The 16,113-nt window shown below is 38.8% G+C and overlaps 2 protein-coding genes across 7 annotated transcripts; both read left to right on the top strand.

Annotated features, from left to right (window-relative positions):
* Window positions 1-211: 211 nt before the first annotated feature.
* LOC115705497 (uncharacterized) lies at window positions 212-3,442 on the top strand. 6 transcript variants are annotated; one of them, XM_030632839.2, is made up of 7 exons: window positions 212-451; window positions 800-1,365; window positions 1,727-1,824; window positions 2,128-2,152; window positions 2,381-2,501; window positions 2,576-2,710; window positions 2,865-3,442. In XM_030632839.2, the coding sequence occupies exons 2-7, from the start codon at window positions 855-857 to the stop codon at window positions 3,067-3,069; spliced, it is 1,095 nt and encodes a 364-aa protein (XP_030488699.2). In that variant the 5' UTR covers window positions 212-451; window positions 800-854; the 3' UTR covers window positions 3,070-3,442. The 6 variants fall into 6 exon arrangements, with proteins under 6 accessions (XP_030488699.2, XP_030488697.2, XP_030488698.2 ...); XM_030632837.2 differs by having other exon boundaries at window positions 212-454; XM_030632838.2 differs by having other exon boundaries at window positions 212-454; window positions 601-1,365.
* A 5,780-nt stretch (window positions 3,443-9,222) lies between these two features.
* LOC133032114 (uncharacterized) lies at window positions 9,223-9,684 on the top strand. The gene has a single exon (XM_061105963.1). It carries the CDS (start codon window positions 9,223-9,225, stop codon window positions 9,682-9,684), a length of 462 nt encoding a protein of 153 aa, XP_060961946.1.
* The last annotated feature ends 6,429 nt before the right edge of the window (window positions 9,685-16,113 follow it).

The raw sequence follows: 16,113 nt of genomic DNA, 5'->3' as shown, positions 1-16,113 counted from the left end.
AAAAAAAAAAAACTCTTAATCGGGTTAAATCGGTTTGGGCGGGTTCATTGGGCGGTTTGGGTCAAAATTCAACCCGCCCAATTTACAGATTGGGCGGTTTAGAATTTTGTCAAGTTATGTCGGTTTGTATTTTTTTTCGGTTTTGTCGGTTTGGTTTAGTCGGATTATTCGGGTTGGGCGGTTTACGAAAATTTCTGTACAGCCCTAGTGGAGAGGAAGAGAAACAAAATAATTAATGAGAAAATAAATAAATAAATAAATAAAAGAGTGCAAAAAAGGAAAATCGAAAATAAAGCCAGAATCTTCGCATTAATCAATAATTAGGTTTTCTTCTTCTTCTTCTTCAACTCACAATTCCATACATTTAGATTCCCCTTCTTTTAACCCTAATTATAAGACACAGTGAGACTACTTTTCATAAGCGTCGACCATCGTGCATTGGTGATTGGAGGTGGTACGAATATATCCCAATTCAATTTCATTACGTATTATATTACTATTATATTATTCTTATTCTTTAATGTTTTCTTGGATTGGAATTTTTATGAATATTCCCAATCGAGCGTCATCCTTGATCTAACTTTTACCTTAAACCCTTAGGATTTTTCTTCACTCTCCCCTTCCAATCACACTTTGGATTCGATGGGTTATGCTTTTGTTTGATTCGCAAGGGGAAGAGCAACCCACCTAGATCTTAACTTTGTCCTTTTTCTTTCTTTTTTTTTTGTGGGGGGTTTTTGGAATTGAGTTTCTTAGGGTTTAGTTTTTCTTTTTTGCTTGTGTTATTGTGATGTTGAAGGTAGTGGCAATGGCGGCATCGGCGCTGGTGGGCATTTGAGTGAGAGGCATTCGTTATGTTGTTGTCGAAGAAACAAGGCATAATTCGCTTCTTTTTCAAGGAGATGGCTGCTCTTACAATTCCCAGCGACGCTTTTTTCTACAGAGGATTTCAAATCGACCCCTCCTCTTCTTATTCTTCTTCTTCGGAGCAATCTAACTTCACCATTCCACTTTCGTCGCGTTATTATAGTACTTCTTCGTCTGTGAGAGGTTGCTTTGATTCAGATTCTCTTACTAATCACAACAATAATCGCAACCCTCGTGGTCGTTCACTCCATACTAATAGTAGTAAAGCCAACAATGGGGGTCGTCTAAGCAGTGGCTTTGATCACCATAAGGCTCAATTCGTTCGTGATTTGGAATTGGAGGGCTTTTCTGCATTGCAAGACTTTCGTACCACTGATGCTCGTACCGTGGCCCCAAATGGAAGTGACACAGCTTCATACGGGCGTAGCAAGCTTCTTGGATTTCCTAACCATTCTTTGCCCCGTGAAAAAATTGCTGTTGCGGTTGATGTAGACGAGGGTATTTTTCTTTGTCTCAAGCTTTTTTTTTAATGCTTTTCTTTAATGTTTGAAACAATTATTTTTTTTTACTTTTGTATGCCATTACAATTATGCCAGTTTTTTTTTCTTTTGGGTAGAATTGTCAAAAAAGTTCAATTTTGACGATGAAAGTCTTTACTTTTTTAATGTCTATCATCACCTCATTTGACAAATTTATTGAAGTGTGAAAAAGTGTAGCGATCTTTGCTTTCTTTCTTTACAAATTACAAGTTTATAGTAGCTGTGTATTAAGGCATGGGGTTCTAACTTATGTAGGTTTTTCTATCTGTGAGTGGTGTTTATTAGGGTCTGACACATGGTTTGTGCTCTTTCGTTTTTAGTTCTGGGAAACTTTGTGTCGGCTTTGAACAGGTTTATTGCGGACCGTTATTCTTCAAACCATTCAGTTTCGGAATACCATGTGTATGAGTTCTTCAAGGTATATCTCGTTACCACCTCATTAGTATTCCATGGTCCATTATATTATTTGACACATTTTTAGTCTTTCTGTCTTGTGTGGTCTTTTAAAATTTTAATTCATTAAGATCCTTCCTGAAGAGACTAGAACAACATATGTTTTCTGCAGTTTGACTTGAGATAATGTAGTATCAGTTGGTGTCAACTTCTTAATAACTTTATCACAAGATATTTTTTCCTTGTCCCTATATGAGGATTTTACTGTGGAGGAGAACTTACAGTTGTGGATGTAGTCTTATTGTGAAATCTACTTTTTGTGCTGCAGATATGGAACTGCTCCCGGGATGAAGGTATTATATTTTTCACTAGTTTGACTTATTTGAATTTTGAGCAATGCACTGATTTTGCTAATGGGCGATGGAACAGTTAGTCGAGTTTTCCAAATGTGTTACTAGTGTCAAAGAAAATTACTATCATCTACAGTGAAAAGCTGTTCATTCAGATGGTTTTGTAAGCAATTATTTTTAGCGTACTTTGATTGGTCAATTGATTTTAGAACTACTATTGTGCCATGACAGCTGATATTCGTGTACATGAATTCTTTAAGACACCGTATTTCAAGACTGGGATCCACCCTCTTCCAGGTGCTCAGAAAGCGATTCACAAGCTATCAAGATTCTGTAGCCTTTCTGTTGTGACGTACGTATGACTACAAATGTTTTTCATATTTGGATGTGAATCTATATCAACTTGATTGTTTTATGTGTCTATAGGTCTAGGCAGAATGCCATTAAGGACCACACGATCGAGTGGATTGAGGAACACTTTCCAGGTCTTTTTCAGGAGATTCACTTTGGCAACCATTTTGCTCTTAATGGAGCTTCAAGGCCTAAGTCTGATATATGCAGGTATGTCTATTGCTTATGATCTACTCTTGTGTGTTTGTGTTTTTCCTCATAATTTGAAATCCTCTTGTGCATGTACTGTATCAAATGAGCTAATTAGTGGATTACGCTTGCCTACTGACGTGTTTGATCTCGTTTGTTTACCTTTATCTGTCAGATCTTTAGGAGCCAAAGTTTTAATTGATGATAATCCTAGGTACGCCATCGAGTGTGCTAATGTTGGAATAAGGGTACTACTTTTTGATTATGAGAACTCCTATCCTTGGTGCAAAATCAATTCTATTGATGAACACCCTCTTGTGACCAAAGTTCATAACTGGGACGAAGTGGAGCAACAACTTAACACACTGGTTTTTCATTAGTTATATCAACAACTCAAAGGATCCAGAAGAAGTAGAACGATTATCCAATGATTTTTATGCCCAGAAATTCTTAGTGGAGACAGCGGGAGTAGAATGGTCTGGAAATTTGGCTTAAAGAAATTATGATAACTAAAATATCAGGGATGTCCGATTTTGGACGTGACAGAGATATCATAATTTACTTTTATTACTTTTTTTTTTTTACTTTTATTACTTAATGCTTCTATTATTTGTTTGGGTCAGACATAATTAATATGGAAAAATTGTGGCTGGCCCAGTTGAAAATGCTTCTCTGTAATCTCCATTTTCAGGGAGATTCTGGTAATAATATGGAGTAATGTACATATTCAATCAATTGTTTACATTCACGAAAGTCTGCATTATCCAAATCTCTCCATTTTTTATGTCTAGTATACTTAAACAAGGTGAACAAAGTTGAAATTAGACAGTGCGTATAATAATAACTATAGGGCTCGTTGTATTAGGTCGTATTGTGTTGCATTGTATTATATTGAATTTGATTATATATCATATTTTTATATAATACTATGTTAAACTTTAATTTATACTAAATTATTATATAGTTAGGTGTTCATAAAAGTCAATACCACATATAGTTTTACATAAAAATATTGCACAAAATACAATTCAATATAATACAATACAATACGACATAATAAGGCGTTCTAAACGAGACAATAAAGAATAATAGTCAGTCTGGAGACGGATAACCTCAGAAAAATAGTTATGACATGAAAATTGGCTAAATATTGTGCTGACTTTATCACAAACTGAAAAGTTTTATATTTGCTACAATATTTGCACTTATGACAAAGTAAAATATATTAATGATTATCATTAAATTAAATGTAGAAAAAATTAATATTGATAATATTGTAATTAAAAAATGTGTATTAAAATTTATCATTAATGATTAATAACGAAATTATAATTAAAAAAATTAAATTTATTGTGTGTTAAATTTGATACATACTATTAGATTATTAAAAATTGAGTTATATAATATTTTTATATTAACTTTTATTATTGTGTTCTATTATATAATTGTAAATCTTATGCAATACTTAATATCATTTAATGCTCATTTAATAATTTATTAAAAAATATAAAACAATAATAATAATACAAAATTAAATATAAATTTAATAACAATAATGCAAGTTATTTAATGTAAAAGAACATATTAATGATAAATATAAAAACATAGTATTTATAGTAATTTAAATTTTGTAGTTATATTGTAATTCAAATTTTGCATCATAATTTGGCACACTTTTAACAAAGTGAGCTATCTTAGAGCATCTCCAATGGAAATACAAATACAAAATATAACTCATTTTGTCAAAATTCTACTCTAATGGTATACCAAATTGTGATGCAAATATCTCACATAACAAAAAGTAATTCAAATTTAGATCACAATATAGCATGATATAAAATTTGCATCATAATAAATACTATACTTTTATATTTATTATTATGCTATTTTTAATATTTTATTATTAAAGTTAAGTTAGCATGCTAATTTACATTAAAAGACTTTTTTAATTATTATTATTTTATTATTAAATTTTATATTTACTTTTATATTATTATTAGTATATGTTTTTAATAAAGTATTAGATGATGAATGGTAGCCCTTGGACATATGATAGAATGCAATTGATTATCAAGAGATTGAAGGTTGGTGGAGACCCGAAGCTTCTAGCTCTGAATACGCTTGATATTTGGGTTCAACTTCATGATGTGGAACCCGGGTGTATGTCGGAATCAACGATCCGCAAAGTGGGGAATACAATGGGGACGTACTTGGAATCCGATCCTAAAAACTTCATTGGCGTATGGAGGGACTATCTTAGGATGAGAATTACTTTGAATATCGATAAGCCATTACGAAGGAGGATGAAGATCACAAAAGAAGACGGGAATCGGTTTTGGATTAATTTCAAATATGAGAGATCACCTACTTTTTGTTTTATATGTGGAATTATTGGTCATTCCGATAAGTTTTGCCCACGTCTTTTTCATCAACCAATCGATCAAATTGAGAAGCCTTATGGAGAGTTCATGAAAGCGCTTCCTCAACGTAATCATAAGAACATTGGGGCAAGATGGCTACGAATCAGAGGCTGGTCTCCGGCAGCGGCGGCGTCGTCTGGAACAGCTGGTCCTGGGATGCATGGTTCAGCCACCATTAACGGCCGAACTTTTTCAGCTGCAAGGTCCGAGAATCAAGGGAACATGGCTGAGAATGGGGGAGGTGATCAGAGCATTAATGTAGCAAGAATGGGGGGAGCGATTGGAGGGGATCGGGCTGTCTTTTTGGAGAGTCAACAGAATAATAATGGTAAGGATTTGGGGAAGGATATCATTACTCCACAAAATGATAGCCTAGTTATTTTTGATAATAAAAAAAGAAAGATGACAAAAGAAGATATAGAAGGAAATGCTGACGTGGAAAAGATTGTGAGTAACTTTTCAAAAAACTCATCTTTGGCGGGCCTTGGTATTGGGGCTCGCCCATCATCATGAAAATCTTATCTTGGAACTGCCGTGGGCTTGGGCCATCACGGAATATTCAGTTCCTTAAAGAGTTGGTTACTAATCAACTGCCCAATATCGTATTTTTGTGTGAAATTTTGAGTAAAAAGATGAAGGTGGATACTTTGAGTAGAACGTTGGGCTTTGAGGGATGTTTTGTGGTAGAGGCCCACGGAAGAAGTGGGGGTTTGGCATTGCTATGGAAGAATGAAGATGAGGTTTCGGTAGACACCTTTTTTGAGAACCATATTGATTGTAAGGTTTCTTTCGAAGGACAACGGGAGTTTAGATTCACGGGGGTGTATGGTGAACCAAATCGGAGTCTTAGAAAGAAAACTTGGGATCTGTTAACAACTCTTCTTAGTCGTTCAACTTTGCCATGGTGCCTTATGGGAGACTTTAACAATGTCCTTAGTCAATCCGAGAAAGTGGGAGGACAACCTTATTCGGTGTGGCTTATTGAAGGGTTTCAAGAGGCACTTCGGTTGTGTGGTTTGCGAGACATGGAGATGCATGGTCATCCTTTTACTTGGGAGAAGAGTAGGGATTCACCTAATTGGATTGAAGCTAGATTAGATAGAGCTTTGGTGAATAATGATTGGTTGAGCATCTTCCCGATGGCTAAACTTACTAATCTAGAAGTCTCTCCATCGGATCACTCTCCTTTGCTTATGGAGCTTTGCATGGGTACGGTTTTCACTCATGAGCACCGGTTCAAATTTGAAAATTGGTGGACGACTCACCAAGGATGTGAAGAGGTTATCCGAAGATGTTGGGATAGAATGAGAGGCCACGACATTGGGGAAAAAATTGAGGAGTGTGGCCGAGAGCTTAATGATTGGGGAAAATAAGTTTTTGGGAGCTTTGCTTCTCGAATAAAAAGTTGCAATCGGGAGTTGAAAAGGTATAAAAGTAGGCGAGATGATGAGGGGAAGCAACTTTTTTATAGTGCTAAAAAGGAGCTCTTTGCGGTGCTTAATCAGAGGGAAACATTTTGGAAACAAAGATCCAAACAACTTTGGTTGAAAGAAGGAGACCAAAATAGTAAGTTCTTTCACTCTAAAGCTAGTACCAGAAGACGCAACAATCAAATTTTCTGTTTGAAAGATGATGAGGGAACCTTGCGACATTGGGATAGTGGATTAGAGACAGTCATTGTTGATTTCTATTCAAAGCTTTTACTGCTGAGCCTACTAGATGGGATGATGTGCTGGATTGTGTCACTCCTTCAGTTCGGGAGGAACACAATGTTTTCTTGCTTCGGCCGGTTGGGGAAGAGGAAGTCAAAGATGCGGTGTTTCAAATGCACTCCGATAAATTTCCGGGGCCTGATGGTATGAATCCTAAATTCTTTCAAAAATATTGGTCGATTGTTGGTAATGATGTGATCAATACTGTTAGAAATTTTTGGATTAATGAGGAAATGCCGAATGGGATGAATGATACTAATATTGTCCTCATTCCTAAGAAGAAGAAGCCAGATCGAATGAGTGAGTTGCATCCTATCTCTCTTTGTAATGTTATTGCTAAGATCATTACCAAAGTGCTTGCTAACAGAATGAAGGGACTATTATCTGAGATTATTTCCTTGAATCAAAGTGCTTTCATTCCTGGGAGATTAATTACTGATAATATTATGGTTAGCTTTGAAGTTTTGCACTATTTAAAGAGAAAGCAAGTCGGCAAGGATGAGTATATGGCGCTGAAGTTGGACTTGAGCAAAGCTTATGACAAAGTGGATTGGCACTTTTTGTGTGCAATGATGAGACGAATGGGTTTTGCTGATAAATGAGTTCGACTTATTTTTGGGTGTCTTTCATCGGTGCAGTATCAGATAGTGACAACTGGCCATTCTTTGGGGCCGATTGTGCCAAGTAGAGGACTTCGACAGGGGGATCCCATATCTCCTTATTTATTTCTTGTTTGTGCTGAATGTTTTTCTGCTGTCATTCGAAGATTTAAAGAGAAGAAGTGGATTCATGGAATCAAAGTTGCTAATGGTGCACCGGTTGTGTCTCATATGTTATTTGCTGATGATAGCTTCCTTTATTGTAAAGCTACGAATGGGGAAGTAACCCGTGTGTTGCAACTTCTTCAACTTTTTTCTATGGCTACTGGTCAGCAAGTGAACTTTGAGAAGTCTTCAGTGTTCTTTAGTACAAATACGGCTTCAGCAACAAGACAAATCATTTGTGCTAGGATGGGTATTCCGGAGGCGGATGAGCATAGCAAGTACCTGGGCCTTCCTAGTACGGTAGGAAGAAATAAAAATGTTGTCTTTGGTTATGTGAAAGACAAGGTGCATAAGCGAATTCAGACTTGGGACAACAAGTTTCTCTCTAGAGCTGGTAAAGAAGTGCTAATCAAATCAGTTGTTCAAGCTTTGCCTGCTTACACCATGAATGTTTTCCTTATCCCTGTTGGAATTTGCAATGATATTGAGCGTTCCATTAGTCAATTCTGGTGGCGATCTACTTCTAACAAGGGGATTCATTGGATGAGGTGGGATAAGCTTTCGACTCACAAAGCTAATGGTGGCATGGGATTTCAGGATTTCAGAGATTTCAATCTTGCTTTGTTGGCTAAGCAATAATGGAGGGTTCTCACTTGGGCCAAGAGTTTGATGGGAAGAATTTTTAAAGCCCGATACTTCCCTTCGGGGTCTTTCCTTTCAGCTACTCTTGGTTCCAATCCAAGTTATATTTGGAGGAGTGTGTTAGAAGCCAAAGACTTGGTTCGAGCAGGGGTTCGAAAGTTGGTAGGGGATGGGTCTACAACGAACATCTTGATTGATCCATGGCTAGCCAATGATTTGAATCCATACATTGAGTCTCGGCACCCTGCCCTTGTGGGAAATATGGTTAGCTCTTTGATGAAAATTGACTCATTGGAATGGGATGGAGAAGTTGTTTTGGATGTTCTAAATGAAAGAGATCAAGCTTTGGTTTGGCAAATTCCTCTTACAAGGAATATTGGCTATGATACTTGGTATTGGATGAAGGAAGACAATGGCTTGTTCACAGTTAAAAGTGCTTACGCTTTGCAACAAGTAATCAAAGGAAGCAACACTATGGAGGCTAATTTGGGCTTTTGGAAAGATCTATGGCAGCTGAAACTTCCTCCAAAGGTGCTAGATTTCCTGTGGCGAGTAACCTCTAATTGTCTTCCAACGAGATTTCAGCTTTCAACCAAACATGTGCCCATCGACACCCATTGTCCGTTTTGTAATTCGGCTCCAGAAACCTCTCTCCATGTCCTTGTCCGATGCTCTTTTGCACAAGGTTGTTGGAGTTTGTCTCATGTTCCTACCGTGGCTACTGCTGCCATGACATTTGCAGCCTGGTTTGAAGCGGGTCTTCGGGCGTGGACTGTGTCCGAGAAGCTTGAGGCTTCTATGATAGTTTGGGCCATATGGAAGCATCGAAATGAGTTAGTTTGGAACTCCAAAAGACCCGAGGTTAGTGAGGTTGTGACATTAGCTAAGTTGAACTTTATTGATTGGTATAATGTTCATAAGAACACCGTTCCTACTCATGATGTTAATGGTTCGGATATTGAATTCTAGAGCATTGGACCGCCCCTCAATTTCCTATGATTAAAGTTAATGTTGATGGTGCAATCTTCTCTAATGAGAGGTGTTTTGGGATTGGTTTGATAGCAAGGACAGCGGCTGGGGTTGTCTTACAAGCTAAGAGTTTACTCAAAGAGGGTGTGTTGAAGCCCCATGTGGTGGAAGCAATTGGCATAAAGGAGGCTCTGAGTTGGATTAAAGACAAGAGATGGACGAATGTGGTGGTGGAGTCGGATTGTTTGAGAGTCATCAAGGATTTACAAAAGTTTAAACATATGGCTTCTCCTTATGGCCATATACTTTCTGATTGTATGACTGTGTGTTCGGGTATTGATGATGTTTCTTTTAATTTTGTTAAGCGATCTGCTAATAAGGTTGCGCATGCTATTGCGCGATCTTCTCTTGTTGAGGCTGATTGTACTTATTCTGGGGATGCGTTACCCATGGATTATGCATCTTTTGTTTTGAATGATTTGATTTAATAAAATTTCATCATTATTCAAAAAAATAAAAATAAAGTATTAGATGAGAATTAAATTTTGTATCAAGATTTACAATTATGCTTAGAGCATAATAGTAAAAGTTGATTCAAAAATATCACAAAACTATATTTTGTGCCAAATATAGATTAATTTTCGCATCTCCGATCTTAGAGAGCTAATTTTATTAAAAATGCTAAACTATAACACAACATTTTAGCAATCCATTAGAGATGTTCTTAGAAATCTCTAATGAAGATGATACGAATGATGATTGATGACATGAAGACATTTTTATTATTTTTTAATTGATGTTTACCATTAGAAAGAAAAAAAATATCACAAAAGAATGTCATAACATATCTTCTCTTTCTTCAAGCCAGGGGAGAAGTTACATCCATTATCCAGGGGAGAAATATTTAAATTCTCTTTCACATGGTGAGGAGAGCTGGTTGAATCGTTAATCTTCAAAGGAGTATCAAATGAGTTGCAACTACCTTCGGCTGGTAACATAAAGAAACCATCCATAGCTTTGCGCTTCCTAGGGCCATGCTCCGCTTCATAACATCTGAAATCTTCGATGTCCATAATTGGATTGAACAAAGTCTGCTCACGGTGGTACTTGTCTAGAGTAGTTGCGCCCAACAGTTGATCAAAAGCTAGGTTCCAACACTCTTGTGAAGGCCACTTAAGAGGTTGGGCTTGAGAGCCAAAGAGGCCTTGGTATACTTGGCTTTTATCTAATGGGGCCTTTTTCCTTTCTGGGCCATAAGCAAATGGGCCTTCCAGGTTATGGGCCACATTATTGGATGACTCTCCAATAACACCTTCAACGGCTATATTCTTTTCTCCTCCACAATTAGTATCGATTCTCTGTATGTCCACCACATTCTGAATATTGTTTACACTAATTGGAGAAAACTGGACAGCTAACCTTGCTTCTCCTTCATCAGTTGTCTCAGACCCAAGGGTTGTGCTATCACTGCCTTGTACCCCCTTTAGCTTTTGACAGGTCCTTTTCATTCCAAGTGGTAATTCTGGGATGATCTTTTCCACCACCAGGTCTGCTGTATTCTCGAAAGGGGAAACTTTATCCCCGGCAATAGGACCATCGGATACCGGTTCAGAACAACTTCTCCGGCATCACTCCTGGTTTCAACAATCGTTTCCACCTGCCTTCTTTTCCCAGGATATTGCCTTTGAAGCTCTCGACATTCCGCATTCTCGGCTTGACGACTTATATTTTGGGTTTTGAGAAGATTTCTAACTTTATCATCCTTAGCAGCCTTTTTGAAGATAATCCACTCAGAAAACCATCTCGGTAATGGGGAGTGAAAAGACAATTTTTCCAAAGCATCCTCCGCCATCCAGTTCCCAAACATTGGGAAGAAACCACCATTTGCATCTTTTATCACCATTGGAGTTTTAAAGCAGTATTTATGTTCATGGGTCATCATTCCACATTTGAAACAAATTTTTGGGAGCTTTTCGTATTGGTATTGCAGCCATAGATCTTTTATACCAGTTCGACTGAGGAAGAAGCCTGAAAATAGAGGCTTAGATAAGTCCACCGTTGCTCTGAACCTCAGCGTGCCCATTCCAAAGGAGCCCCTCAGAAAATTTTTCTCAATGTGCTTTGGCAACTCGTACACAGCAGACACTTTTCCAGCAATTTCTTGAAGTTAAATCATCAAGGAGAAGAGGAAGACCCCTGAAAGAGGCAGCGTCCTTGTCTGCGAAACCGATTTGTCTAAAGAAAGAAGGAAAAAGGAGAATCTCGAAGAAGGACAGGAAGCACTATAGTGATCCTTGGAATGCTTCGGCAGTGGAGCTTGCTATTGATTTGGATAACCATTTTGTAATAATTGACAAAAATCCAAACTCTACCAGCAACTGTGTAATTTCAGAGATACTGGAGAATGAAGATCCTCAGCAACAGCCCACTAAGGACGCTACAATTACCAATGAAAAAACCATTGCACAGGTTTTTTGCTTTGGGGCTATGGAGACTTGCCCTCAAAAGTCTCCAAATGCTCAATGAAGATTATTTCTTGGAACTACCGTGGGCTCGGGAACAAAGTGGCAGTTCGTCAGTTGACGGCGTTGATCCGTCAATCCAATCCCGAGGTGATTATTATCTCTGAAACTAGACTAAGCTTAGATAAATTTCACAGCTTGTGTGGGAAACTTCATTTTGTTGACGGTGTCTATGTGCCTCCGGTTGGAAGAGCGGGAGGAATTGGGCTTTATTGGAAAAGAGGGGTGCGCTGTGAGGATGCTCATGGCGACAAGAACTTAATCAGTGTTGTCATTGAGTCTGACCCCCCTGGAAACCCGTGGAACCTTCTAGGGGTGTATGGCCCTCCAGTTTTAGCGGGAAAAGAAGTTTTTTGGAATAGGGTTAGTGACCTCATTATCAACAATTCAATTCTGACTTTGCTCATTGGTGATCTCAATGGCACGTTGGTGGATCATGAGACCCTTCATTATTCAAACAGAGGAAATGCTACGAAGTATTCTTTTGACCTTCGGAGAATGGTTTCAAGAACGGGGGTAATTGATTTAGGGGCTCATGGAGGGAAGTTCACTTGGTTCCAAAAAACGTCAGGAACCGGGAGTGGGTGTACACTTAAACGAGCTAGATTGGATCAAGCCCTGGCTTTTGTGAACTGGAGGATGCTTCACCCAAATGCTATTGTTCGAGTTCTTAGTGCCGCCACATCAGATCATCGGCCTATTCTCCTTGACACGAAGGGTGGGGCGAATGTTAGAAAATCGCAGTTCAAATATGAACTTATGTGGGCCAGAGATCCGAAATGCTTCTGGGTAGTAAAAAATGCTTGGAAAGACCAACTTCACCATAATCCTATGGTGAATTTTTATCGAAAGTTGAAGAAAACGAAAGATCATCTAACAAAATGGAATAGAGTCCATTTTAAAAGTATTGGGCAACAAGTAAAGGAGGCCAGGATAAAGCTCGAAATGGTGGAGAAAGCAAGTAATGTTCAATTGGAAGAGCTTGGACCGGCCAGAGATAATCTAAATGAGGTGCTGGCCAGGGAGGAGATCTTCTGGAGACAAAAATCAAGAGTTTCGTGGCTTAAGCAGGGAGATAGGTGTACTGAATTCTTCATGGCTACCACGGTAGTTAGAAGAAGGAGGAATTTCATTCAAGAGATCAAGACTGCTAACGGGACTTGGGAGAGAGACCAGCAAACAATTGCGCAACTATTTATTGAAAAGTTCCAAAGTATTTTTGAGGACAAAAGAAAGTCTTGTTTACCTATTGAGTTTGGCCTGGAAGGTCCAGTAATTTCCAGGGAGGAGAATGCTAAATTGAGTACCATTCCGTCATTAGAAGAAATTGAGGCTTGTATGAAGTCTATGGGGCAAGAGAAGGCCCCGGGGCCAGACGGGATGTCAACTGGTTTCTATCGTCAACACTGGATAACAGTGAAGGATGATCTCTATAGTATGGTCTCTCATTTCTTCAACATGTTCGAACTCCCACAGTTTATCAATAACACAAATTTGGTTCTTATTCCAAAAAAAGAGTGTCCTTCTGGGGTTAATGACTATAGACCAATAGCGTTATGCAATGTCGCTTACAAGTGCATATCAAAGGTGCTAGCTATTCGGCTGAAAAGTCTTTTGCCCCGTATTATCTCGCCTGCACAATCGGCTTTTGTTCAAGGAAGGTTGATTGCTGAAAACACGGCGGTTGCTAAGGAAATTGTCCATTCTATGGAAAAGAAGAAAGGGAAGAAGGGCTACATGATGATCAAGCTAGACATGGAGAAGGCGTATGATAAGATGAGTTGGGGTTTTATTTTGGAGGTTTTGAATAACCTGGGTTTCAATGGCAGCTTTGTTAAATGGGTGAAAAATGTATCGAGGTTGAGAAAATGGGGCTGTTGCTGAATGGTTCTTTGCAAGGAGTTATCTCCCCCTCGTGTGGGCTGCGACAAGGAGATCCATTGTCCCCAGCCTTATTTAAAATGGCAGCCGATGTCCTATCTAGAATGCTTATGTCAAAAAATACTGCTGGTGAGATTGCAGGTTTTAAGATCTCAAGAAATGGCCCCGCTATTACCCATTTAATGTTTGTTGATGACATTATGTTGTTTGGTAAAGCCACCCAAAAAGAAGCAGCAAGTTTTGTTCGAAGCATTGAAGACTACTGTGATTGGTCGGGTTAATCGGTAAACCTTTCGAAATCTACTGTCCATTTCACTAAAGGTGTCCCGGTTCCTTTGGCCAAGGAGATCTCAGATATGCTTGGAATGAAAAAAATGAGCAAAGATTCTATCTATTTGGGGCTACCTCTATTTAGATCAAGGAAAAGGACCAAGGATCTCCAATTCTTAGTTGATAAGGTGATGCAACGGGTCAACAGTTGGAAATCAAGGTTACTCTCGAAAGCGGGAAGGGCGTGTCTAATCCAATCAGTAGGTTCATCAATTGCTACTTATGTGGCAGCTTCAGATGTTATTCCAAAGTCCATTGCTCGGAAAGTGGATAAGGAATTGAGGGACTTTTGGTGGGGTGATACAAACTCGAAAAAGACGATCCATACGATCTCTTGGAACTCTCTCTGTCATCCAAAACTAAGAGGAGGTCTTGGGTTTAGAAAGGTAGAAACCATTAACCAAGCCTTTCTGTTGAAATGGGGTTGGAAAGCTCTAACGGATAATCAAAGTATTTGGGGACGCATTGTGCAAGCAAAGTATCTCAAACACAGACAATTTCTGGATATTGAGAGTGTAAGTGGTGACTCCGGGCTGTGGAAAGCTATCGTCAAAGCTCGCTCTCTTCTGTCAGAAGGTTTATGCAGGAAGATTGGTAATGGTAAAGAGACTTCAATATGGTTTGACCCTTGGGTCCCTCAATCGACTAAGCGTCCGACTTCTCTATTGGATGCAACACATGGTGTAGCTTGGGTTAGCCAATTTGTGGATGAGAATTTTAGGTGGAAAGTGGATATGGTCAGGGAGTGGTTCGACAAAGAGGATGCCAGGGCCATTCTTAATATTACTCTGCCACAAGAAGATACTCCGGATGGGTGGCTTTGGCTGGGAGAATCGAATGGGGACTTCTCAATCAAATCAGCTTGTAAGATAATCTTGGGGTGGTGTCGTAATGATGCAACGTTTGCTACTTGGAAGTTAATCTGGAAATCTCGAATTCACCCAAGATTAAAGCTTATTTGGTGGCAACTGGAGAGAGATGTATTCCCAACTAGAGGTAAACTAGCTAATTTTATTGAGTTATCTAATGTGAGCTGTCCAATTTTTGGTGAGGGAATGGAGACCGCCTTCCATCTTTTATGGGAATGCTCTCTTGCTAACGCTCTTTGGTTTAATTCTGGACTGGGAATGAGGGTGGACAGAATTGATGTTCATGAATGGCAACATTGGTGCACTTGGTTCAAAACTTGGCATAATCGGCCTCCTAATGTCTCTTTTGAGGATATCTTAATCGTAGGCCTGTGTATAGTTGAAACAATGTGGAAAGAAAGGAATAGCATAATTCATGGTGGAGATAGATCAATTGTGAGGGATCTTATTCTCCATCTGAATCGAAGAATCTCTGAACATAGACTAGTAGCCACTGGGGATGTGGAGGAGGTTTGTGTTTGGACCCCCCCTCCGGTCTCTTGGATGTGTTGTAACTGTGATGTAGCTATGAGTAAGGTTGGGTCTGTGATCGCTACGGTGGCTCGTGATGAGAAGGGGTCAATCTTAACTATAAAAGCGGAAAATCTTCTGGTTTCAGACCCAAAGGTTGCTGAGGCGCACGCTGTTTGTATGGCAGCGGATCTCTCGGTGGAAAGAAAAATGGGGAAGGTCATTTTCCAAAGTGACAATCTGAGGGTGGTGAATGCCTTTTCGGCAGAATTCGAAGGTGCAGCTAACTTCAACTTAGCCAATCTTCACAGTCGATTCCGTAGTATCTGCAGCGCGCTGAATGAGTGGAAAATTGTACATGTGCCGAGGGCGGGCAATTTTATGGCTCATAATATCGCAAAGTGGGCCTGTTCTACTGGCACTGTGGGGATCATCCATCTTGCTAGCCTTGACAGAAACGTGCTGAACGATTATGTGGAATGGAGAGAACATGCTGGGTAATCTTTGCTGACTGTGTCTGAGTTGGAGTGGTTTGGCAATGGTGTAGTAGTTGTTTGCTTTGTATTAGTTTCTGTAGTAGCTTTTATTCCTACTGTTGTTGTGTTCTTGTTTTCTTTGTCTGTTTTGATTCCTTGAACGTTTGTAGCTTTGCTACTTTGATGTAGTTTTTGTTTTGGTTCGTTAATCTACTGGGTGCTTTAGCACCCTCTTTTCCATCAAAAAAAAAAAATATCTTCTCTTTCTTATTTTTTTTTTATTATAAAGTAAGTTAAATAATAATATAATATTATTTTAATAATTTTAA

This window comes from Cannabis sativa, chromosome 1 (assembly GCF_029168945.1).
Source record: "Cannabis sativa cultivar Pink pepper isolate KNU-18-1 chromosome 1, ASM2916894v1, whole genome shotgun sequence".
Lineage (NCBI taxonomy): Eukaryota > Viridiplantae > Streptophyta > Magnoliopsida > Rosales > Cannabaceae > Cannabis > Cannabis sativa.
The sequence above is the reverse complement of the archived record's forward strand: the minus strand, read 5'-3'. Positions and strand labels throughout refer to the sequence as shown.

Excerpts from the sequence above, each read along its gene's own strand:
- LOC133032114 (XM_061105963.1), top strand. The coding sequence starts at position 9,223 with ATGATTAAAGTTAATGTTGATGGTGCAATCTTCTCTAATGAGAGGTGT.
- LOC115705497 (XM_030632839.2), top strand. The coding sequence starts at position 855 with ATGTTGTTGTCGAAGAAACAAGGCATAATTCGCTTCTTTTTCAAGGAG. Across the intron at positions 1,366-1,726 it reads TGCGGTTGATGTAGACGAGG|TTCTGGGAAACTTTGTGTCG; the intron begins GTATTTTTCTTT and ends TTTCGTTTTTAG. Across the intron at positions 2,502-2,575 it reads TGTAGCCTTTCTGTTGTGAC|GTCTAGGCAGAATGCCATTA; the intron begins GTACGTATGACT and ends ATGTGTCTATAG.